General features: G+C 48.8%; 1 protein-coding gene across 1 annotated transcript; it reads right to left on the reverse strand.

The window, feature by feature from the left end:
• Positions 1-4160: 4160 nt before the first annotated feature.
• On the reverse strand, positions 4161-24194 carry SPINDOC (spindlin interactor and repressor of chromatin binding). The gene is made up of 8 exons (XM_060254839.1): positions 23989-24194; positions 23114-23223; positions 17587-17871; positions 14985-15077; positions 14788-14895; positions 7791-7910; positions 5977-6036; positions 4161-5375 (listed from the first exon to the last, which is right to left on the reverse strand). The coding sequence occupies exons 3-8, from the start codon at positions 17846-17848 to the stop codon at positions 4948-4950; spliced, it is 1071 nt and encodes a 356-aa protein (XP_060110822.1). The 5' UTR covers positions 17849-17871; positions 23114-23223; positions 23989-24194; the 3' UTR covers positions 4161-4947.
• Positions 24195-25114: the final 920 nt, after the last annotated feature.

The following is a 25114-nucleotide window of genomic DNA, read 5'->3' on the forward strand; positions in this document are numbered from 1 at the left end:
GTGTTTTTGGGGTGGGTGGGGGGCGAGACAGGAGTGAGGAAAGATCTTCCTCCTGAAGGGTTTGCTCTGGATGCCCCAGAGCGAAGGACCCGAAGAATTCAGTTATGGGGGTATCTTTCTAATTTATCTTGAGATGCAATATATTCGTATGTTTTGGGGGTGGATTTTTCGCTGTTTCGTTCCTTGCCGCCTGGCGCTGGAAGGGCCTGGGTGTGTTTGTATCTCTGTGTGTGTGTCATCGGTTGGCGGATTCCCTTGTTTGTGTTAGTCTTCCGGGCATTCCTGCTGTTCCCCTTGGTGGCGTTTGAATCCATCACCAGCAATGACTTCTGGAAGGGTCAGGTGTGGTGATTTTGTATATGGGATTGGTGCATTTGTGGGGGGAAGGGGAGATGGAGAAGTATAGGAAGACCTCATCAAACACTCCCTGGAGGGGAGTTGTGAGAAGACAGAGGTTCAGTGTTCTTCCTCATAGGAAAAAGTTGATCCACGATGATCGCTGGCCTATTTTCCCCCCAGTGGTCAGACTTGGGTGGTTTCTTCATCCTTCCTCAAAATACTGCCCACCCCCCACAGATTCTTCTAGCAAGTTTCAACATCAACTCTGAATCTCAGCAACCCAGTTGAGTTGCCTGAACTTCCAAGAAGCCAGACTGTTCCCCGATCTGCCCCAAATCAGAGTGTGCTCATTGGCGTTAGTTTGACAACACACGACTGTAAATCAGAGTACCTGATATGCACCCTGGTTTGTGGCTCAAGGTTGCCAGCCTCTGGGTGGTAAAATCACAGAAGAATGATAGTTTAAAGCAACCCACAATTATTTAGGTATACTTTGGGACGCCGTCTCCCTGTATGAACCCCGCAGGTCTTTACAATCAAAAGCAGATAGTGGGGAAAAAGTGAAGGGCTGGGTTTGTTCTGCTAACGCCAAAAAGTGCAAGGAGCCCTTTCCTTTCCTCTTGCGGTAAGAAGGAAAGCACCATCATTAATGGGACAGGTTTGCTAAAAAGAAATAAAATTTGTGTCCCAGATATATCCAGCAGAGGGTAATCTCCATGCCTGCCTTTTTGAAAGTGAGAGATGGAGAGCTTTCCATCATGCCCAGCCCTGTTTGCACAATATACGCACAACAAAAGTTGGAGAGATTGTGCCCGACAGAATGTGGGTTTGTTGCCTCTCCTCTCCTGTGGCAGCCCAAAATCTCCCCCCCACCTTCCCAAGAAATCCTGTTCGGGCAGGTCCCCACTATCCCCCAGGAATAGCATTTTAGAGCCATTTTGGGGCTGCTGGGTGGGGGCAGCATGGAAATCAAGAGAAATTCAGATTGTAAAAGAAATTATCTTAATTCTTTGTTGCCCCTTTTCTCCCTGAAATCCAGCTTTCTGCTTCATTTCTTCTTTTTAGGAATTCAAAGAGAAAAGGGGTAGGGCAGGAGGTTTTTTCAGAATTTTTCTCTAGGCCCTTAGAGGAAGACAGCATCTTTCCTAGACCTTCCTGTCCTATTAGAGCGCCACCTATTGTGCAAAACATAAAACAGCTGCAAGGGCAGAAGTTACAAAAGGGGTGCATTGATTTCTCTCCAAAGAGAAATTTCTCTTTTAAAAAGAGAATTAAGAGCGACCAGTTGCTATATTTTTTTTTTTTAAAAAAAAAACAATTTGGGGCGGGAATCCTCTAAGAAACATTCAAAATTATGCTGTGTAAGCAGAAGCCCTTGCACCACTAAAATGCTAGCTGGGATCAAAAATTCAGTACATCCCCACCTCCACTGCCACCCAGCCACCATTTCCCCTCACCCCAGCCCAGTGGTAGTGGCAGCAGTAGCACTGAGTGTACAATGTTTTCCCCCTCCCTTAAAAAGATTTGTCCTTCAAATAACTGGAAGAACCCCCCAACACGACTGGACAGGAAGCAGATATGGTCAAGACCCCAGCAGGGTTTTTCTCCCCCTTCCAGCTGTTTTTCTTTGGCTCTTGTCTTTGTTATTTATTGGGCCCAGGTGTTGGGCCTCCCGCTGTAATTTATTAAACGTGATCTGTTTTGTAACAAGTTGGTTCTTCTGTTTCGGGAATGGGGGGGCAGACTCTGGGGAAGTAAAGCCCCCCCCCCCAAAAGTTGCACACACTGACATAAGAACAGCCATGTTGGATCAGGCCAACGGCCCATCCAGTCCAACACTCTGTGTCACACAGTGGCCAAAAAACCCAGGTGCCATCAGGAGATCTACTATTGCCCAGTTTCAAGTCCGGTAGCTCTTCCACTGTTGCTCCTCCCCCCCAAGCACCAAGAATACAGAGCATCACTGCCCCAGACAGAGTTCCAACAATACGCTATGGCTAATAGCTACTGATGGACCTCTGCTCCAGATGTTTATCCAGTCCCCTCTTAAAGCTGTCTATGCTTGTAGCTGCCACCACCTACAGTGCCTTTGCTGAAGGAGCCTGGCAAATGAAACAAAGAGATGCTCGTTTCAGGAGGGAAGTTGTGTCGGTCTGCAAAGAGCTGGATTTCAGTCCAGGAGCACCTTAGAAACCAACAAAGTTTTTTGGGTATAAGGAGCTTTGACTCAAAAGCTCACCCCCCCACCCCCCCCAAAAAAATCTTGTTGGTTTCTAAGGTCCTCCTGGACTGGAATCTAGAGATATACAAGAAGCTATCCAGGCAGATCCCTTCACGGTTGTGCAAGAGACATGGCAGAGGTGGGGAACTTTCGTTGCCAGCTTTCGTAATCTGTACTGGACCACCATGACAACCACAGGGCATTTTCCCAGATCACAAGGCAGAACAGACCATGGCCACGCAAGAGCTCTATACTCAGACTGGAGCCTCTGCACAAGAACAGACCAGTCATTCAAGAGCTCCATACTCAAACTGGAGCCCCTGCACCAAAACGTAACGGACCAGGATTTTTAATTTCACAAGGGACATTCCAATTATGTTGGAAGCAGCGGCAGAAGTGGTACATTCGGCACCGAACTTTTATGGGCCAGATCTCATGGGTTTCTTCCGCTAAGGCTGGATCTCATAGCTTTCTTTCGCGGCACATGGAGCCCTCTCACAGGCTCTGAGCTTCTCATGCTAGGGGGGAAGTATCATCCTTAACAGAACAGATTCAAGCTACATCAAACTGAGTTCCCTGTATCTGGGGTGAAATTGTGAGCCTTGCTCAAAATCTCACCATGCAGGTGAGACGACTCTGTCGAGGTGAAGGGTGCCCCCTGCTGGCAGCCAACATGGATAGACAGCAGTGGTTCTCAACCTTTTTGGTATGGTGACTCATCCAGGCCCAACCCAAGGGGGGGGTTGTACCCTAGGCCAGTGTTTCCTCACCTATGACTTGCCCCTCTTTCTCTCCTCTTGCTTTTCATGCACTGAACTGCTCCTAGCAACTCTCCAGCCTTCCCTCCTTCCTTCTAGCTACTACCATCAAGTTACTAGTTGTCAGACAGACTTCCCACCCATCCACACCCTGTTGAAAAGGGAAGTGGAAGGCAAGGAGGATGCGAAGAAAAAGAATGATGCAAAGTGCGGGACTGGCCATTAGAGAGAAGAAGACCGAACTCGGGTTGTGCAGTACTGCAGCTTTAACACTCTGTACCACAGGGCTCTTCTGTCACTAGAGCTAGTAGTCACTAACAGACATATCCCTCTGTAACACCTAGCACTAACCTAGAAATTGCCCCGTGTATCCTTGCAGAGGGGGGGCTTTGCAAGCCATTAAGAAGAAGATGAAGATACTGGATTTATACCCCGCCCTCCATTCTGAATCTCAGAGCAGCTCATAATCTCCTTTATCTTCCTCCCCCACAACAGACACCCTGTGAGGTGGGTGGGGCTGAGAGAGCTCCCCCAGAAGCTCCCCTTTCAAGGACAGCTCTGTGAGAGCTATGGCTGACCCAAGGCCATTCCAGCAGTTGCAAGTGGAGGGATGCGGAATCAAACACGGTTCTCTCAGATAAGTGTCTGCACACTTAACCACTACACCAAACTGGCTCTTTAGCATCACTGCTGAAACCTCTGGCCAACGTAAGAGCGAAACCACTGATCTCATTCCTCCCACTTGCTCCAAAACGCTCAGAAAATGCTGCAGGGCCCCTCTGCCGGTCAGATCTTGAAAAGGGGAAGGAAAGAGTTGCAGCCAAGAAACAAAAGCTACGATATATCATAAAAAATAATTTATTGTCCCTTAGTATGAGTCGTCCCTGTAAAACGGTCTACAAAATAAAAGGTCACGGTCGGGCACGAAAAGTGGCGCCCAGTCACAGCTACAAGTGGTGCGCGGTGCTAGCTTGGGGTCAGTGGAATCTTGGGGGGCGGGAGGGAAGCAAACTGGAAAAGAGATTATTGCTAATGCAAGAGGCTGGTTATTGCTCAAGGAGACACAGAACCACCAACTGAGTCTCCCGCTGCACGTTTGTGGAACCGGCTGGTTATGACCAACGGTTCAAAAGGCCACTCCTAACGGGCACTGCCCCAGCTCCTTCCCAATTTCCCCACAGAAGGGCAGACAGTTTCCCAGATCAAAGCAAGAAGGGGGCTGTGGTGCAGTCCGAAGAATTCACCCCAGGTTTTAAATTCGCCTCCAAGTGGGCAATGAGGCAGCTCTGGCTTCTCCACTCTGTGGAACTTACCCTGCCTATTGGACTCAAGGGCCGGAGGGGAAAGAGGCGGGAAACAGCAGGTGAAAAAAGGCGGGGGTAGGGGAAACCACTACTGCTGCCCCATCTCACAATTTTGCAGCGAATAAGAGAGACAGAGAGAACGAACTTGGAAACCTACATACAGGTAATCCGACAACTGCACAGACATCCAAAAGGGTTATGGGCCCAGTTCAACAGTGGAAGTCATCACCTTCTCCTCCAGCCTCAGACTGCGCTATCCAGGATACCTAATTCATTTTCCCACATCCCAGAGGCCAGGGGTTTAGGAAACAGTCTGGTCTGCCCTTCATTTCTGCGGGGGCGGAGTGGGTGACTGTCCCCGGGACTCCCAGACTTCCCGGATGGTGCGGCGGACTTCGCGGGGCAAGTGGAGGGTCTCGGCATGGCACTGGAGGATGTGCTGCTTGACAGTGGCCAGACACACTTGGCGCAAGGCATTCTCACAGACCATGCACACCAGCTGGCCAGTGACGGTGTTGAAGTCCATGAGGAAGCGGGCTCGCCAGGCAGGGTCAAAGTTCTTGGCTGGGGGCGAGGGGTCTCCCGCCTTGACCTCCAGGGCTTTCCGCTGTCCTGGTTTGGCACCACAGTCTTTAACGTTGCCACGGGCAAAGGAGCTGCCAAGTGGATGGGGGGCACTGGACTGGGTCAAACCTAGGCGGTGGGGAGAGTCTGTGGAATGGAGCCGCAGCAAAGAGACGGAGCAATCGCGATCTGGCAAGAAGGGAGTAAGAAGGGAGTAACTTAGCCACCAAAAGAAAACACCCACAATCCCTTGCGGCAGAGATTCAAGGTCAAGGCATCAAGCAAATGAACCAGTTTAAAAAAAAAAAACATATATCCCAAAGACTTGAAATTGCATTTCTCCACATTAACGTCATTTTAAAAAGCCCATGTGGTATAGCAGTTAAAAGTGTCAGGGCAGAATCCAGGAGACCTGGGTTCAGATCCCACAAAACCTCTCTCACAGGGTTGTTGTGAAGAAAAAATGTGGACTGGATAGGCCACTCTGGGAGAAACATGCACTAAACAGAATCTATTTTTCCCCTTTAAAAGGGTGGTCAGATTCTACAATGGGTACTAAATTATTTCTCTAAAATTATGAGGACCAATAGCTTTTTTAAAAGGGGAGTTTCAGAAGCTCGTGTGCTGAAATTTAAAAAAATGTACATTTGGACCAGACAGTAGCTGTTTCTGCTGGGGCCCTCTATCTTAATACAGAGAGGCAGTAAGCTCTCCTTGAAAGAAAAGAAAATAGCCCCCCACACACACACTTCTATACAATTATCTTTCTGACAGTGAGTCAACAACTTACAAGGCTTATCTCCCATTCTCTTCTTGGCAGCTGGCTTTGCTCCGGAGTCCCGGGATGGTTCTGGAAAAAAAGACAGATTGTATGCTTGTCCTTCTGCAGCGCTATCAAAATGCTCCTGCTACATCCCTCCCATGCACCCAACCCCCAAATTCCATAGCGAGCATCGAGCTGAAAACCTGCAACATGATCTCCCAAGGCAACAAAGGAGGGAAATGCAGTGGCAGCGACCTAAGGGAGCAGAACAGACTGTATAACTTCATCCTGTAAGTGACTGAGCTCAACTCTGAACGCCTCTTCGCATTTTTTTTTTGAGAAAATAATTAAAAAACAGCATATTGAACACACAGAACATAAAAAGAGCCCTGCTGGATCAGACCTGGAGTCCAACTAGTCCAGTATTCTGTTTCAAACAGGGGCCAGCCAATTGCCCTGGACAGCCAACCAACAGAGCAGAGATGCCCAGGCCTTCCTCCGATGCTGTCCCCCACCTCTGAGATGCAAAAGAGTGCTGCCTCTGCATACAAAGGTTCCTTTTACTCCTCATGGCTAGTTGCCAGTGATCGACCTCTCCTCCACGAATCTGCCTGACCCTCTTTTAAATTGGTCTATGCTTGTGGCCTGTGAATTCTACTTGCTATGTAGAAGAACAAGATGATGATGATATTGGATTTATATCCCGCCCTATACTCTAAATCTCAGCGGCTCACAATACCTCCCCCACAACAGACACCCTGTGAGGTAGGTAGGGCTGAGAGAGTTCTCACAGCAGCTGCCCTTTCAAGGATAACTCCTACGAAAGCTATGGCTGACCCAAGGCCATTCCAGCAGATGCAAGTGGAGGAGTGGGGAAGACGACGACATTGGATTTATAATAATAATAAGAAATTTTTATTTATACCCCGCCCTCTGCGCCGAAGCAGGCTCAAGGTGGCTTACAGGACATGGTGGGTCACACCATGATGTAACAATAAATGCAACATAACCATTAAAATACATTTCTTAAACCAGTATAAATTAATGGTGCTACATTCTTAATATACATGTAAACATAGCTTATTGATGCAATGTTTCCATCTTAATATGCCAGCTGGAAAAGGGCAGTTTTGCAAGCCCTACGGAACTGATTAAGGTCCCGCAGGGCCCGCACCTTCTCTGGCAGCTGGTTCCACCATTGGGGTGCTGTTATCGAGAAGGCCCGCTCCCTTGTTACTTTCAGTTCGGCCTCCTTTGGCCCGGGGATTTTCAGTAGATTTTGTGAACTAGATCTCAGTGCTCTCTGGGGAACATATGGATAGAGACGGTCCCTAAGGCAGGAACCTTATATCCCGCCTCCACTCCGAATCTCAGAGCGGTTCACGATCTCCTTTATCTTCCTCCCCCACAACACACTCCCTGTGATGTAGGTGGCACTGAGAGAGCTCTCCCAGAAACTGCCCTTTCAAGGACAACCTCTGCCAGAGCTATGGCTGACCCGAGGCCATTCCAGCAGCTGCGAGTGGAGGAGTGGGGAATCAAACCCGGTTCTCTCAGCTAAGAGTCCGCACACTTAACCACTACACCAAACTGGCTCTAAACAACTACTTTCTTTTGCCCCTCCTGAATGTACTGCCTCTCATTTTTGTTGGGTGTCCCTGAGATCTACCCCAGCCTGCTCCATGCTGTGTACAGGCAGATTTCTGATAGGGTAGCATCTCTGTCTCTCTCTCTCTCTCTCACACACACACACGCCAGGCCTGAACTGACACCTTTTGGGTCAGTTTGCGAGTACAGTTTTTCTTAAATGCCAACAACAAAATATGCCAGAGCAACTCCACCTGGCTGAGTCCGGCAGTACAGCTTCAAGGCAAAGCCGGCAGGGAAGCTGCCATCAGTGAAGATCCGAATTTCGGCGGGTGCCGAGCCAGGGACACCGCATTCTGATGGCCACTCTTTCCCTAGGATGCAAAGAAGCGTCATGAACATTCAAAGCTCAAAGGCTGCTGGATTCTTACCTGCCCCGGACTCCAAAGCAACCCTCTAGAATTCAGCACCAGTTCCTTTCCTGCATCATCCTGCAGCTAGGAGTCACAGAAATTACCAGGATAGGAATGAGTTATTCAAATGCAATAGGAAAGACAGGGAGAGCAATGACTCCCTTCCCCCTTTGGCTCCTCCTGCACCAGAAGCTGCTGAAGGGTGACCCCTCCCCCTCTGGCAGCATCCACCACTCTGTCTAAAAGGGCCCAGAGATTATCCTAGACCCATCTTGTTCTTCACCTTATGCATCCAGATGGAAGTACATACACTAGACCAGAGGTGTCAAACATGCGGCCCAGAGGGGTCCTAACAGGCCCCCGAGCACCTAGCTGTCATTTGCTTCCCTCTCTCTCTCTCTTCCTTCTGCATAACAGCTTGGAGAGGAAGTGGGAAGAGAGAGCTTGCTTTGCCAGTGTCTCTCAGTCACACAGCAGAGCTACTGAGCCAAGGCTCTCTTCCTTCTATTGGCTGAGGCTCCTCCCCCTCCTGGTCAGGGAGGGAGGGAAAGAGTCAGAGCTTCCTTTGCCCAGTTCCATGGATCCCATGGGAGAGATGCAAAGAAAGCACCTTTAAGACCAATGAGTGTTAATGTTTTAAGCATGTTTTATTTTAAGGTTGTTTTTTTTTTAAAAAAATCTTTAATTGTGTTTGTCTGTGTCCTTTATAAATTTTATGTCTCTGCTACCTAATCTTAAATAGGTACACATATGACCCAGCCCATCAAGGTCTCACTTATGTCAGATCTGGCCCTCATAACAAGTGAGTTTGACACCGCTGCGCTAGACAAATGCACTGAATGAAACAAACCAAGGCAGATCCTGGTTCTGGGGAGCAAAACATTTCGGAAACTAAAGGAGGGCAAGATGTAAACAACTGTTTCTGGAAATCCAGGGGAATGGAAGAAAGGAGAGGAGGGTAGAAGAAGAGCATATGGCTGGGAATAACCTCACCCCGTACAAAGGCTAGAAGCTACTGGAATCCTCTCTGTGCAAGGGAACTGGGTAGCTATTTGGAATCTCTACTAGACTATACACCAGGGATGGCCAAACTGAGGCTCGGGAGCCACATGTGGCTCTTTCACACATATCGTGTGGCTCCTGAAGCCTGTTGGCCAGCTTGGAGAAGGCGTTTCTCTTTAAATCACTTCTCCAAGCCAAGCCAGCTGGCAGCTTGGAGAATGCATTTAAAGTTGCTTCTTTTCCACCTCTCTTCCCCTCCTCTCTCCCCATCTATTGGCCTTCCTTCTCTCCCTGCGGCTCTCAAACATCTGACGTTTATTCTATGTGGCTTTTATGTTAAGCTAGTTTGGCCACTCCTACACACCCACCCCCTTGAGGGCTACCAACTTGCAAGGTTCACAGAATTGTGACTCCTCCATCCCATCACAACCTGGGGAGCCTTCTGATTATTTTTTTAAAGCCATGACATGAGACCTGATTGGGCCAAGAAGGCATGGAGCATTGACCTCAATCTTCAGTGGTCTGTTCTATTCTATGAGAGTCCATGAGCACCTGCCACGTTTTCGGTTTATGAAAGCAAGCGTGCCTGTTACAGATCTATGCAACATTCAAAGCACAGCAAAGCAACGTTAAGCAATTCTGAATGGGCCACTTGGCTTAAGAACACAAGTCTTTGCAAGATCAGCTAAAAAATGCAGCGAAGACCAGCACGGGGGGAGTGGAGCTGTGGTTCAGCAATACGGCATGCAGAAGTTCCCTGGTTCAATCTTTGGCACCTCCGGTTAAAAGGACCAGGCAGCAGGTCATGTGAAAGAACTCTGCCTGAGACCCTGGAGAGGTACTGCCAGCCTGAGAAGACAATACTGACCTGGATGAACCAATATATGATATTGGCTTATACAGAATCAGACCACTGGTCCATCAAAGTCAGCACTGTCTACTCAGACTGGTAGTGGCTCTCCAGGGTCTCTGGCAGAGGTCTTTCCCATCACTTTCTAAACTGGAGATGCCGGAGATTGAACCTGGGACCTTCTGCATGCAAAGCAGAGACTCTACCACTGACCCACAGCTCTAATGGTCCAATTCAGTATAAAGCAGCTTCATGTATGTATTCTTCCCCAAGAATCTCAGCAGATGTTTCCCTCCGGTGTGGTGCCAGCGTGGTGTAGCGGTGAAGAGCGGCAGACTATAGTTTGGAGAACTGGATTTGATTCCCCACGCCTCCTCCACATGCAGCCAGCTGGTAACCATGGGCCAGCCACAGTTGTCTCAGAGCTCTCTCAGCCCCACCTACCTCACAGGCAGGGCTCCCTCTAAGCTGAGTTAGTGTGAGCTAGCTCACAGGTTTTTAGCCTCCAGCTCACACATTTTTGTCTTAGCTCAGGAAAAGTGACCCCGGAGCACAGTAATTTAAGCAATGGCTCACAACTTTAATGCCAGTAGCTCACAAAGTAGAATTTTTGCTCACAAGACTCTGCAGCTTAGAGGGAGCATTGCTCACAGGGTGTCCCTTGTGGGGAGAGGAAGGGAAGGAGATTGTAAGCCACCGTGAAACTACTGAAGATAGAGAAAAATGGGGTATAAAAAACCCAACTCTTCTCCTCCTCCCTAGAAATCACCCACTGATGCCTACCCTCTCTTCACCCCTACAACAAAGCTATGCTAACCTTTTCTCCTTGGCTGCAGTTACATGGTGAGGATTCTCCACATTGCTGGGAATGCTGAGGCATGCACATCTGCAGGGCTTTTTTTTGTAGTAGGAACTCCTTTCCATATTAGGCCACACCCCTCTTATGTAGCCAATCCTCCTAGAGCTTATAGGGCTCTTCTTACAGGGCCTACTGTAAGCTCTTGGGAGGACTGGCTATATCAGGGGTGTGTGGCCTAATATGCAAAGGAATTCCTGCTACAAAAAAAGTCCTGCACATCTGTCACTGGAGACTCTACAGGGAATCCTCGGCATGCTTTATTCTTGTCCTCACCTGCACCTTTCCCCCTCTACCAGCACTCTGGAGCAACTCTGCATGGCTCCTCCAGCAAATGCCCTCATTTCATTTTTTTATACGCAGGTGCTATACCCAGTTGCGCCAAAGAGCATCCCTTCACCTACAGCACCATCCTTTCCTTCCCTTCGATACACAAACTTAAACCAGGAGGCAGAATTATACCTGCAGCCACATTGGGGAAGAAGGCCACAGATTGATACCCCGCCCTTCTCTCTGAACCAAGAGTCTCAGAGCAGCTCACAATCTCTGTGAAGTGGGTGGGGCTGAAAGATATCTCCCAGCAGCTGCCCTTTCAAGGACAACTCCTACAAGAGCTATGGCTGACCCAGGGTCATTCCGGCAGCTGCAAGTGGAGGAGTGGGGAACCAAACTCGGTTCTCCCAGATAAGAGTCCACGCACTTACCCCTACATCAGACTGGCTCTCAAGGCGCTAGAGGAGTAGGGCAATGGCATGTGAGTACAAAACAGCGTAAGTGGATTAGTATGTGTCAAGATGGATGCCTTCAACAGGGTGGAGAGAGAATCTAGAGCAGGGGTGTCAAATACCCAGACTGTGCCACAACATGCTCAAGTGAATGGATAAAGATGATCAAGAAGGAACTTCCGACCCTCAGTTGAACCCTCAGTAACTCACATTTCTCCCTTTTTGTTCCTTTTCAGAAAAGGAATATCTTCACCTCTGTCAGTGGTCCAGATAATCATCAAAATACAAATAGGTAGCACGGTTGTTCCCAGCATGGCAGTTCTGGGTGGTCACCTGCCTGCAGCCACCGCGTGACCAAGGTCCGGGTTAGACACCTTCTCTGAGACCATCTCAAATGAGCCAGTGTTCTGGCAGCAGCTCCAGAGAGCTTCACGTGCCTTTTGTCATCCCCATCCCCAAGCAGATCTGGAGCCTCCATGTGCTCTCACAAAACCCCGCAGCTGCCATCTGAAACCCCTGAACAACTTGAAAAGAAACTACTCCAGAAAAATGCAGATTAAGTGGGAAAATGAGAACTGGGTTAACTTTCGGCTTTGTTTTCACTATGGAAGCAGGTTTGCGCTCCGCTCTGCTGTTCTTGTCTAAAACGAAGAACTGCAAAAGGTGAAGACAGAGAGGTACTTCAATAAAAAGGAGGAAAGAGTTCTCAGAATATGGAACCTGGGAGGGAGCACGGGATAAAAAGCTCTCCTGCGAGGAGCAAGGTGTGGGGATCTTAGCAGGACTGCCCCCTGGGACTACGGACGCCATTTTTGGTTCGTTTCCCTTTAGAGAATGAACTACAGCCAAACAGTGGTGGCCAAACTTGCTTAATGTAAGAGCTACATAAAATAAACATCAGATGTTTGAGAGCCGCAAGACGTGAACATCAGATGTTTGAGAGCCACAAGACAGGCAAACAGCTGGGGGAGGGAGAGGTGGAACGAAAGCAACTTTAAATGCATTCTCCAAGCTGCTGGCTGGCTTGGCGATGTGATTTAAAGGGGAAAATGCCTGCTTCAAGCCAGCCAACAGGGTGATGGGGGCTACAAGAGCCATACAATATGTGTGAAAGAACCGCATATGGCTCCCGAGCCATAGTTTGGCCACCCCTACACTATAGCATTATAACGATCCTGTAAAAACCTGAAACGGAAATACCTATGGAGATAGTTACAGAGCGCTACCAATGACTGATTTTGTGATTGCTCTCCAAAGGACTGACAGCAGGAAGATGACACCGACGCAGGTGGGACCTTTGTAAGGCAGGAAATGCACTGTATTCCCTCCAGACAGCACAACAACGTGCTTGGACAGTCTTCCTTTCCAATAAGAACAAAGTACAGCAGGTTTGCCCTGCCCCATGTCACTAAGTCATTTTGCTGACAAAAGCAAGTTGCAGTTGTAGCATAATAATAATAATAATAATTAAAAAAAGAAAAATAGGTTGCATACCTATAATTGCAATGTTCAAATATTTTAATATTTTTTTACTTCCTTGGGGACTGTGTTTGGGAGGAAAAAAGGCATAAAATGTTTTAAATAAAATATATGAACTGTTGTTCTTCAGGTGATTATTTGTGCTTTCACACTGGCTTTGTGCATCTTTGTCTGCCTTGGTGACCTGGGTCTCCTTTCCTACTGCTGACCAGGTTGCTTAGCTTCTGAGATCTGACAGGATCAGGCTAGCCTGCATTATTCCACTGAGCTCCTGGGAATAGCTGAGCTGCAGCCTTCTGCACCAATGCGAGTTTTTAAAATGAATTCAGGGGAGACCAATGATGATGATGATATTGGATTTATATCCCGCCCTCCACTCCGAAGAGTCTCAGAGCGGCTCACAATCTCCTTTACCTTCCTCCCCCACAACAGACACCCTGTGAGGTAGATGAAGATATTGGATTTATATCCCGCCCTCCACTCCGAAGAGTCTCAGAGCGGCTCACAATCTCCTTTATCTTCCTCCCCCACAACAGACACCCTGTGAGGTAGGTGGGGCTGAGAGAACTCTCCCAGAAGCTGCCCTTTGAAGGACAACCTCTGCCAGAGCTATGGCTGACCCAAGGCCATTCCAGAAGGTACAAGTGGAGGAGTGGGGAATCAAACCCGGTTCTCCCAGATAAGAGTCCAAACATTTAACCACTGCACCAAACTGGCTCATGCACAGTCCATGGCAGTAGTCTAGCCTCTGTGTTACTGTGGCATGGCTCCAGGTGGGCCGATCAGCCTTCACAAAGCAGGGGGCCATTTTTCAAGCTATGCAGACTTGGAAGCAGTGTTCCCTCTAAGCTGAGTTAGTGTGAGCTAGCTCACAGTTTTTTAGCCTCTGGCTCATGCATTTTTGTCTTAGCTCAGGAAAAACAGCCGAGGAGCAAACTAATTTATGCAGCAGCTCACAACTTTAATGCCAGCAGCTCACAAAGCAGAATTTTTGCTCTTAAGACTCCACATCTTAAGAGGGAGTATTGGTTGAAAAAAAGCTTTTTTGGGGCGCGGAGGGGGGGGGGTCCTGGGATAACAGCATTAGCTTGCTCCTCCAGCTATAATGTTGGATCCAGCACCACCACCAGGGCTCTGAAGGGAATCAGAATCATAGAGCTGGAAGGGACCTCCAGAGTCCTCTGGTCCAACCCCCTGCACAATGCAGGAAACTCACAAATTCCTCCCCCTAGATTCACAGAAAGAGCCCCGTGGCGCAGAGTGGTAAAGTTGCAGTACTGTAGTCAGAGCCCTCTGCTCACAACCTGAGTTCGATCCCAGCGGAAGTTGGTTCAGGTAGCCGGCTTGAGGTTGACTCAGCCTTCCATCCTTCCGAGGTCGGTAAAATGAGTACCCAGCTTGCTGGGGGGAAAGTGTAAAAAGACCGGAGAAGGCAATGGCAAACCATCCTGTAAAAAGTCTGCCGTGAAAATGTTGTGAAAGCAACATCACCCCAGAGTCGAAAACGACTGGTGCTCGCACAGGGGAATACCTTTACCTTTAGATTCACAGGAACCTCAATGCTGTCAAGATGGCCATCTAGCCTCTGTTTAAAAACTTCCAAGGAAGGAGAGCCTCCGAGGAAGGGTGTCAGCAAAGGTCAGCTTAACTCCATCATAAGTGGGAAGCACGTCCTTCAAGACCTCCACCTTCCCAACCAGCGTTACTTCAGCCTTTCCAGGTTTCGTTTCAATCTGTTCACTCTTAGCCACTTAAACACAGCAGCCAGGTAGCAGTCCAGAACCTCTACTGCATCATCAGGGGATTTGGGTAAGGGTACACGGAGCTGAGACTGTTAGCATATTGATGGCAGCCAACCCCAAAACTATGATGAAGGAAAGACCCTCCTTTGGCAGGGCACGAGCGCGCATTTCTAGCCCCCACTACCTGTGACCTTGGCAGGCTGGTCATTCCGGACATCTTTGGTATTCTCTGCGTTGTGCAGCCTTCGCTGACCTTGCGACTGCTGCTGCCCACGGTCTGACCGTGCTGTCTCTGCCACAAAAAGAATCAGAGGGTCACAGGAGTCCAATTCAGAAGGCCGTCCTCCCCTGCTCCCTCTGCCCTGAACTCTTGGCACCCACCACACCGTGCTTTTGGCTTCTGACTCGCCGGCCGCTCCTCGGGATCGATCAGCACTTCGACCTCTGCTGGCTTCTCGTGCTTCCTGGGGCTGTCTGCTGCAGGGGAAGGAAGGCGGTTTCATAAAACAGACAAAAGAACTTGATTCCATGCGCTGAGTGGTGTGTGTGTTTCATCCATGTGCTGGGCGAGCAAAGAAAGTGGGCAAGGAATTGAGCACCCTCAGAATATCAGTTCTGTTTAAAGGTTAAGACCAGTGTTCCCTGTAAGCTGAGTTAGCGTGAGCTAGCTCACAGATTTTTAGCCTCCAGCTCACACATTTTTGTCTTAGCTCAGGAAAAATGGCCCCAGAGCACACTAATTTATGCAGTAGCTCACAACTTTCACGCCAGTAGCTCACAACTTTCAAGCCAGTAGCTCACAACGTAGAATTTTTGCTCACAAGACTCTGCAGCTTAGAGAGAACATTGGTTAAGACTTCACCAAGGATGGGCAAACCCTGATCAAATCACAGCAGATAAAGTGGGAGAAGAGAAAGGTTGCCACAGCCATTTTGCTCTCCCCGTGACAGTTAGCAAACACAGGCATAAGAACAGCCATGTTGGATCAGTCCAATGGCCCATCTGGTCCAACACTCTGTGTTACACAGTGGCCAAATAAACCAAGTGCCATCAGGAGCTCAATCAGTGGGGCCAGGACACTAGAAGCCCTCCCACCGTGCCCCCCCCACCACCAAGTACCAAGAATACAGAGCATCACTGCCTCAGACAATAAGCTGTAGCTAATAGCCACTGATGGACCTCTGCTCCATATGCTTATCCAATCTCCTCTTGAAGCTGGCTATACTTGCAGATGCTACCATCTGTGGCAGTGAATTCCACGTGTTAATCACCCTTTGGGTGACGAAGTACTTCCTTTTATCAGTTCTAACCCGACTGCTCAGCAATTTCATTGAATGCCCACGAGTTCCCGTATTCTCAGACACGGATATGCCTAGTCTACTTAATTTCCACCCTGACCTGACTGGCCCAGGCTGCCCTGATGTCATCAGATCTTGGAAACTAAGGAGGTCCGGCCCTGGTTAGTACTTGGGATGGGAGACCACTGAGGAAGTCCAGGGTCATAATGTGGAGGCAAGCGATGGGCAAAACCACCTCTGCTCATCACGTGCCTTGAAAACCCCATAAGGCAGGGGTGGCCAACGGTAGCTCTCCAGATTTTTTTTGCCTACAACTCCCATCAGCCCCAGCCAGCATTTCCAATGACGAGCTGATGGGAGTTGTAGGCAAAAAACATCTGGAGAGCTACCGTTGGCCACCACTGCCATAAGAATTCATGAGGAGAAGACTGAAGAAGACTGCAGATTTATACCCCGCCCTTCTCTCTGAATCAGAGACTCAGAGTGGCTTACAATCTCCTATGTCAGGGGTGGACCGTTTATGGCCCTTGAGATCACTTGGTCTGGCCCTTGGGGATTGCTGGGCCCTGCTGAGCCACCTGGTGGCCTTCCTGGGGCCCGGCTGGCTGGCTAGGATTGCTGTGGGGCCTGGAAAAAGTCTAATATGCTAATATTAGGGGATGTGGTCTGATATGCTAATGAGTGCCTGCTGGGCTTTTTCTACAAAGAAAAGGCCCTGGACCTAGGCATTTGCCTACGGCGGCAAGCCGGGTGCGTGTGTGTGCGCGCCAAATTAGGTTCTCCCCACATGACTTCAAATAGAAAAACAATTATTTGCATCAATTTTGCCAGCCTGAATCGTTCTCCCTCGGGAGCCCTGTTTTTTAAGTTGATCATTTTGCATTGCCCATGAATGATATTATAAATATCCAAATGGCCCTTGGCAGAAAAAAAGTTCCCCACCCGTCCTATATCTTCTCCCCCGCTCACAACAGACATCCAGTGAGGTGGGTGGGGCTGAGAGGGCTCTCATAGCAGCTGCCCTTTCAAGGACAACCTCTGCCAGAGCTATGGCTGACCCAAGGCCATTCCAGCAGGTGCAAGTGGAGGAGTGGGGAATCAAACTCAGTTCTCCCAGATAAGAGTCTGCACACTTAACCACTACACCAAACTGGCTCAAGAAGAAGAGATTGGGATTTATACCCTGTCCTTCACTACCCAAAGGAGTCACAGAGCAGCTTACAATCTCCTTTCCCTTCCCCTCCCCACAACAGACACCCTGTGAGGCAGGTGGGACTGAGAGAACTCTGGCAGAAACTGCTCTTGAGCAGAACAGCTTTGAGAACACTTGTGGCTGGCACAAGGTCACATCAGCAGGTGCAAGTGGAGGAGTGGGGGATCAAACCCAGTTCTCCCAGATAAGAGTCTGCGCACTGCCCATTCCACCCCTGGCCTTGAATCACCCCACACCTATCTCTTGCCAGCACTGCACTCCCTCCCTCCATGCTACGAAAGACAGGTGTGAGTGGGAGTGAGAGAGGGGTAGATAAGGAAGAGGGGCCGACACAGAGCATTTGTGCAGCGGGCCCTGTGATCTCCAAGCCTTCCAACGGAGCTCTTGGAGAATGCAAGCTGCCCAGCACTGCTCAGCTCCAAGACAAGAAGCCCAAACTCTAAAAATCAAGCTAAAAAGAGACATGCTGTACCTTCGCAGGAAGGCTGCATTTCTCCATCTGCGAGCGTCACTTCTTCGTTCCAGGCCTCCAGGATGTTTTGCTTCTCCTCCAGGCTGTAGTCCAATGAGTGGGCGTGATGCTGCAGAATGTGTTCCCGCGCTGCCGCCGGACCGGAGGCGCTCAAGACTCCACCGCACACCATGCACACCAGCTGGCCATCTCCGGAGCTCTTGGCTATCAGGTACTCCTGCCTCCAGGAGCTGTAGGGCTTTGCTGGACCATCCCCGGCCATCAAGGTGGGAACCGGCTGGTCTTCTAGGAGAGAGAACGAGGCGGGTTACGATGGAGCCCAAAGGCACATCAGACACTATTTAGTAGCTGCTGCTCCCTTCTGTTCTTGGGAGTTCTGCACATGAACCATCAACGTCACTACTGCCTACTCAGACCACCAGGTGCTCCTCCAGGGTCTCAAGCAGAGGTCTTTCACATCCCCTACCGCCTGATCCCTTTAACCGGAGTCGCCAAGGGAGGAGGAGGAGGAAGAATAATACTGGATTCATACCCTGTCCTACACTCTGAATCTCAGAGTGGCCTACAATCTACTTTGCCTTCCTCCCCCACAACAGACACCCTGTGATGTAGGTGGCACTGAGAGAGCTCTCCCAGAAGCTGCCCTTTCAAGGACAACTCTGCGAGAGCTATAGCTAACCCAAGGCCATTCCAGCAGCTGTGAGTGGAGGAGTGGGGAATCAAACCTGGTTCTTCCATATAAGAATCCATGCACTTAACCACTACACCAAACTCAATTTACAAGGGGGGGGCACAGAAGCCCAGCTGCAGAAGAATGAAAAGCATCAGAAGGGCCCACCCCTCCCCAAATGCAGTTGGGTACCCCAATGACAACCCCAAATCCTCTAAGATTAGAGCAAGTGAGATGGAAGACGTGGCAAGGGGTGGAAGCTCACAGCACACTGGAAGGGAAGCACTCAAGATATTTATAACCTGCTTTTAAGCAATGACCCTGTGAGAGTGTGCAGCTGGCCCAAGGTCACACAGCAAGTTTCCGTGGCAGAGCAGAGATTTGAACCCGGGCCTTCAGTCACTATTCCAACAAGAATTTATAGTCTGCCCAGGCAAGCCCAATCTCCTCAGATCTCAGAAGCTAAGCAGGGTTGACTCTGGCAAGTACTTGGATGGGAGACCTCCTTGGAATACCAAAAGCTGGGAGGAGAGGGGCAGGCTTTATTCAGTCACCTCTCTGAATACTCTCCAGGCCCCCAGTAGGGGTCAGTCACCAGAGGTTGCCATGACTCCCAGGTGCACGCACACACGCGTACACACACAGACCCACACAAGAATTTATAATCTATTCTTAGAAAAATCGATTTTATACCCTGCTTTTCTCTATCTTAAGGAGTCTTAGAGGGGCTTACAATCTCCTTCCCTTCCTCTCCCCACAACAGACACCCTGTGTGACAGGTGGGGAAGAGACAGCTCTGAGAGAACAGCCCTTGAGAGAACTGTGACTGACTCAAGGTCACCCAGCTGGCTGCATGTGAAGGAGAGGGGAATCAAACAGGCTATCCAGGCTAGAGGCCAGCTGGCTGCATGTAGAGGAGTGGAGAATCAAGCCAGCTATCCAGACTAGAGACAACTGCTCTTAACCACAATACCAAGCTGCCTCTTGGAAGGAACCGCCATCCAAAGCCAGTCTAATGTAGTGGTTAGGTTGCAGGACTAAAGAGATTCAGGTTCAAATCCCCGCTGAGATATACAGCTAACCGGATGGCCATATGCCACGCACTCCCACTCGGTTCTCGCAGGGATGCTGTGAGGACAAAAGAAGAGAGAGGAACTCTCTCCGCCACTCCCTGGGCTCACTTGAGAATGTCTGGGTTAAAATATGATTGATTAAAAACGAAAGCAAATCTTGGGATGCCACACATCATTTCCAATCAGATTATTCTCCCCGCTTCTCCACCCAAAGCTATTTACTTATCCCCACTCACAAAAGCATCTTTGTCTTCAGACCGCAGAAAAACCAGGATGTGGACAGAGTTTCCAGCTTCGCCTGGGCAACCAAATGGGCGAGACTGGAAACTCTATCGTAAGGTGGAGGGATAGAGTCAGTCTGTGTGCCCAGCCCATCCACTGCAAGTTTTAACTTTGATTTGGGAGAATAAGAGATCCAAGTCTGGTCAAGGTGCATGTCAGGATGGCGAGGATCCCCACCCTTTTTGCTGACATGAGTTCAAAAGGTCAAAATAGCCTGCTGCTTTATTCTTTGATTTCCGTTAAGATTTTTTTTTTTAAAGACAGCCTCGTGTTTTTTAACTTAAGCTTCTAGCCCTCATCGTGAGTAAAGTTACTTTCCCAAAAGGAAATACTGAGGTGGTCTTGTGGACCTACGGCAACTACACAGCTGCAGAAAGAATGACTTATTTTACCAACAGAGCCAAGTGGGCAGCCATGTTGATCTGAAGCAGTAGAACAAAGCAGGAGTCAAGTGCACCTTTAAGACCAACAAAGTTTTATTCAGAACGTAATTTTATTCAGCACACGAAAGCTTATTTAACCAATGTGTACCCTGCATTTCTGCCCACATAAGGGCAACCAAGAAAGTCCACAAATTAAAACCATGTATCATAAAACCTGGATATAAGTTATATCGGAATGACAGGGAGGGAAGGGTTGGAGGTGGGGTGGCTCTGTATGTCAGAGAGGGTACACAGTCCAGTAAGACTGAGGTCAGAGAATTAGATTCCCTTTTAGAAATGCTCTGGGTTGAAATAGAGGGCCCAAAAGGAAATTTAACTATGGGAGTTTGTTATCGCCCACCAAATCAAAAGAAAGAGGACGATTATAATATGATGGAAGGCTTAAAGATAGTGGCTAAATGTAAAAACTGTGTCGTAATAGGTGATTTTAACTACCCACAGATTGATTGGGTCAATATGTGTTCTGGTCGAGAGAAAGAGATTTGAGTTTCTTGATGCTCTCAATGACTGTGCTATGGAGCAGATGGTCTAAGAACCTACCAGGGGTGCGGCAATCCTGGATTTGATCCAAAGTAATGCCCAAGACTTGGTGAGAGATGCAAAAATGATTGTACCGCTTGGGAGCAGTTACCATAACATAATTGATTTCACCATTTGTTTAAATAGGGAGTGGCCCCAAAAGACCAGCACAACCACGTTTAACTTTAAAAGGGGTAAATTCTCTGAGATGAGGAGGAATGTGAAGAGGAAACTGAAAGGAAAGGTAAATACAGTCCAAACCCTTGGGGAAGCTTGGAGGCTATTTAAAACTACAATCCTAGAAGCTCAGATAAAATATATACCACAAGTTAGGAAAAGCACAAACAGGTATAAGAAAAGGCCTGCATGGTTAACAAAGTAACGGAAGCTGTAAAAGGTAAGGACTCCTTTAAGCGGTGGAAAGCTAGTCCAAGTGAGATTAATAAAAGGGAACACAGGCTGTGGCAAATCGAATGCAAGACTGTGATCAGTCAGGCAAAAAGGGACTATGAGAAGCATATTGCAAAAAACATAAAGACCAACAATAAAAATTTATTCAAATATATTAGAAACAGAAAACCAGCCAGGGAGGCAGTGGGGCCCTTGGATGACCAAGGGGTAAAAGGATTACTGAAGGAGGATAGGGAAATGGCTGAGAAGCTGAATGCATTTTTTGCCTCTGTCTTCACTGTGGAAGATGAGAAGTGTTGCCCTCTCCAGAACCACTAATGTTGGAAGGGGTGTTGAAAGACCTGAGTCAGATCAAGGTGGCAAGAGAGGCGGTCCTCCAACTGATTGACGAATTAAAAACTAGTAAGTCACCAGGTCCAGATGGCATACATCCAAGAGTTCTAAAAGAACTCAAAGGTGAACTTCTGCATCTCCTGACAAAAATCTGTAATCTTTCATTGAAATCTGCCTCCGTTCCTGAGGACTGGAAGGTAGCAAATGTCACCCCCATCTTTAAAAAGGGTTTCAGAGGAGATCCGGGAAACTACAGGCCAGTCCGTCTGACTTCAATACCGGGAAAGTTGGTAGAAACCATTATCAAGGGCAGAATGAGTGCCCTTGATAAACTCTGATGAAACATTGATGAACTCAAGTTATTGAGGAAGACTCAGCATGGGTTCTGTAAGGGAAGATCTTGCCTCACTAACCAGTTATTTGAGGGGGTGAACAAACATGAGGACAAAGGGGACCCAACAGATGTTGTTTACCTTGACTTCCAGAAAGCTTTTGATAAAGTTCCTCCTCAAAGGCTCCTTAGTAAGCTCAAGAGTCATGGAGTAAAAGGACAGGTCCTCTTGTGGATCAAAAACTGGCTAATTAATAGGAAGCAGAGAGTGAGTATAAATGGACAGTCTTTGCAGTGGAGGACGGTAAGCAGTGGGGTGCCACAGGGCTCAGTACTGGGTCCCATGCTCTTTAACTTGTTCATTAATGATTTGGAGTTGGGAGTAAGCAATGAAGTGGCCAAGTTTGCAGATGACACTAAATCGTTCAGGGTGGTGAGAACCGGAGAGGATTGTGAAGCACTCCAAAGGGATCTGCTGAGGCTGGGTGAGTGGGTGTCAACGTGGCAGATGAGGTTCAATGTGGCCAAGTGCAAAGTAATGCACATTGGAGCCAAGAATCCCAGCTATAAATACAAGTTGATGGAGTGTGAACTGGCAGAGACTGACCAAGAGAGAGATCTTGGGGTTGTAGTAGATAACTCACTGAAAATGTCAAGACAGTGTGCGTTTGCAATAAAAAAGGCCAACGCCATGCTGGGAATTATTAGGAAGGGAATTGAAAACAAATCAGCCAGTATCAAAATGCCCCTGTATAAATCGATAATGCGGTCTCATTTGGAATACTGTGTACAATTCTGGTCACCGCACCTCAAAAAGGATATTATATCACTGGAAAAAGTGCAGAAAAGGGCAACTAGAATGATTAAAGGTTTGGAACTCTTTCCCTATGAAGAAAGGTTAAAACACTTGGGGCTCTTTAGCTAGGAGAAACGTCGACTGAGGGGTGACATGATAAAGGTTTACAAGATAATGCATGGGATGGAGAAAGCAGAGAAAGAAGTACTTTTCTCCCTTTCTCACAATACAAGAACTCGTGGGCATTCGATGAAATTGCTGAGCAGACAGGTTAAAACGGATAAAAGGAAGTACTTCTTCACCCAAAGGGTGATTAACATGTGGAATTCACTGCCACAGGAGGTGGCGGCGGCTACAAGCATAGCCAGCTTCAAGAGGGGATTGGATAAAAATATGAAGCAGAGGTCCATCAGTGGCTATTAGCCACAGTATATCTATATATATATATTTTGGCCACTGTGTGACCGAGTGTTGGATTGGATGGGGTTGGCCTGATCCAACATGGCTTCACATGTTCTTAAAAGTCATTAAAACCAACAAATCCCACATCAGTAAAAAAATTAAAAATTAGAGCTAAGATACATACAAAGTCATTAAAAATCAACAATTAGGTTAGGGGAGGCTGGTATTTTACCTTAAAGTCTCTCTTTTAAACTTAAAACCTCTTACCTCTGTGTGGGTGTTGGGAAAGGGGAGATCTCTCTGTAGCAGAGGACGGAATCCACTGGCTGCTGGCTGAACAAGGAGCTGGTGGGGGGTGTCGTAAAGTCACAAAACCACTGGAGGGAAAAAGGGGAAGGGTAATTTCCTAACCCTAACCCAAACCCAAAGAACCCCTACTTTTCCAACTCATTTTCAAACCCCACTGAATTCCCCTTTCCCCCCCTTCAAAGCCATATATTCTCCTTTCCTCTCCCCCTCCCCCTCCACCCCCACCCCCAGCATTATCTCTGGTTCTCCATCTTTACACTTCCTACATTCAAATACCAGGCTTCCCCCCCTCCCCCCTCATTCATCCCCTCCATGTTTTCATTCCCCTCAACGCCAGCCAGGCCCAAGGTCTCTTTCCTTCCCTCTCGCCCACCATCTTGAATCTCACTCAGGTGCTATCTTCGGACCACTGCCTTCCCCCACAGGTCTCACGCCCACCTGAATTCTCCAGCTTCCTCACAGAATAAACTCAACTCTCCCTCCCCCTCTTTACCACCCATTCCTGACCTCCCCCTATTCGGGGCCCCACAAGCCAGTCACCCCGCCTCCAACCCACAATACTTCCACAGGCCAAACTCCTCCTGACCTGCCTCCCCCATTAGAATTCCTACCTGGGCCTGGGGCTGACCCACCCTTTCCAAATAGGCTTTCCCCACTGAATTCTGTCCCCCCCTCCCGCCAATATCCTCCCCTCTTTCCCTCTCCCTGCCCACCGTCCCTTTCCGAGGCACTGGAAACCACACCTGGACCTTAGCCAGCCCCTCCCCTCAATCCAGATGTGGGGGGACAAGGACAACGCCCCCTTCTCCCAGCCCCCTGCAAGCGCCCCCCACCCTTTGCACAGCTGCTAGAAGCCCGTGCCCGGCTCCGCTGCTGCAGCTGGCGGCTGGACTGGGCTCCTGGCACCATAGAGGCGCGCCCGCTTCCAGCGAGGCAGAGCGGCGCCTCCAGCCTACGCGTCGCTCCCCCTCCCGAAGTCCGCTCTATGGTTTCATTGTCCGATGGACGGGCCTGGCCATAGAGCCGAAGGCGCTAGAGTGGCCTGCCCTTCACTTCCTTTTTCGTGACGGTGAAGGGAGCGGGGGCGGGAAGTCTCCATTTTCTGTTGAGAGGGGCGGCTGTTTCATGCATGTGAATGGCGGCACGAGGCTGGGGGGGGGAAACTGCCAAGGCTAAATAGTTTCTAGTAGAAAGTGGGTTGGTGAAATGGCTTCCTTCCGCCACTGCTTTTAATAAAACTCTGGGTTGGGGAATTCCTGGAGATTTTGGAGGTGGAGCCTGGGGAGAGGAGGGATCTCTGTAAGGCACATGTTGTAGACGCAGGGGTGTCGAACTCATTGGTCATGAGGGCCGGATACGACATAAATGAGACATTGTCAGGCCATGTGTGTCATAAAATGTAACGCCAGGTAGCAGAGATATGACCTTTATAAAGGACACAGACAAACACCAAGATTTTTTAAAAACCTAAAATAAAACATGCTTAAAACATTAGCGCTTGTTGGTCTTAAAGGTGCTTTCTTTGTATCTCTCCCATGCAATCCAGGCTCTCACAGTTGCAGAGCAGAACTACTGAGCCAAGCCTCTCTTCCTTCTGGTCCCCTGGGGAAGGAAGGAAAGGGCCAGAGTATCCTTTGAAGCAAGCTATCCCTCTCCCCTTCCTCCCCAAGGGAGAAGCCACAGCCCATGAAGAAAGCAGAAGCTTTGCTCTGTAGCTCCTGTGCAATTAAGCAAGCCTGGCAAAGCTAGCTGTGATGCAGAAAGAAGCAAGAGAGAGGGAGAAGGAAGCAAATGACAGCCAGTTGCTCAGGGTGCCTGATTGGAACCCTGTGGGGGCCTGAATTGGCCTCTGGGCCACATGTTTGACACCCCTGTATGTAGAGTTACTCTCCTAAGCAGCCATTCCGCCCCCCCCCCCCCCCACAGGAGAAAAGATCTTGGTCTCCTGGAGATCAGTTG

This window comes from Heteronotia binoei, chromosome 1, assembly GCF_032191835.1.
Source record: "Heteronotia binoei isolate CCM8104 ecotype False Entrance Well chromosome 1, APGP_CSIRO_Hbin_v1, whole genome shotgun sequence".
Lineage (NCBI taxonomy): Eukaryota > Metazoa > Chordata > Lepidosauria > Squamata > Gekkonidae > Heteronotia > Heteronotia binoei.

Excerpts from the sequence above, each read along its gene's own strand:
- SPINDOC (XM_060254839.1), bottom strand. The coding sequence starts at position 17,848 with ATGGCCGGGGATGGTCCAGCAAAGCCCTACAGCTCCTGGAGGCAGGAG. Across the intron at positions 15,078-17,586 it reads AATGCAGCCTTCCTGCGAAG|ACAGCCCCAGGAAGCACGAG; the intron begins GTACAGCATGTC and ends CCCCTGCAGCAG. Across the intron at positions 7,911-14,787 it reads CCAGCCTGCCAAGGTCACAG|GGAAAGAGTGGCCATCAGAA; the intron begins GTAGTGGGGGCT and ends TTTGCATCCTAG.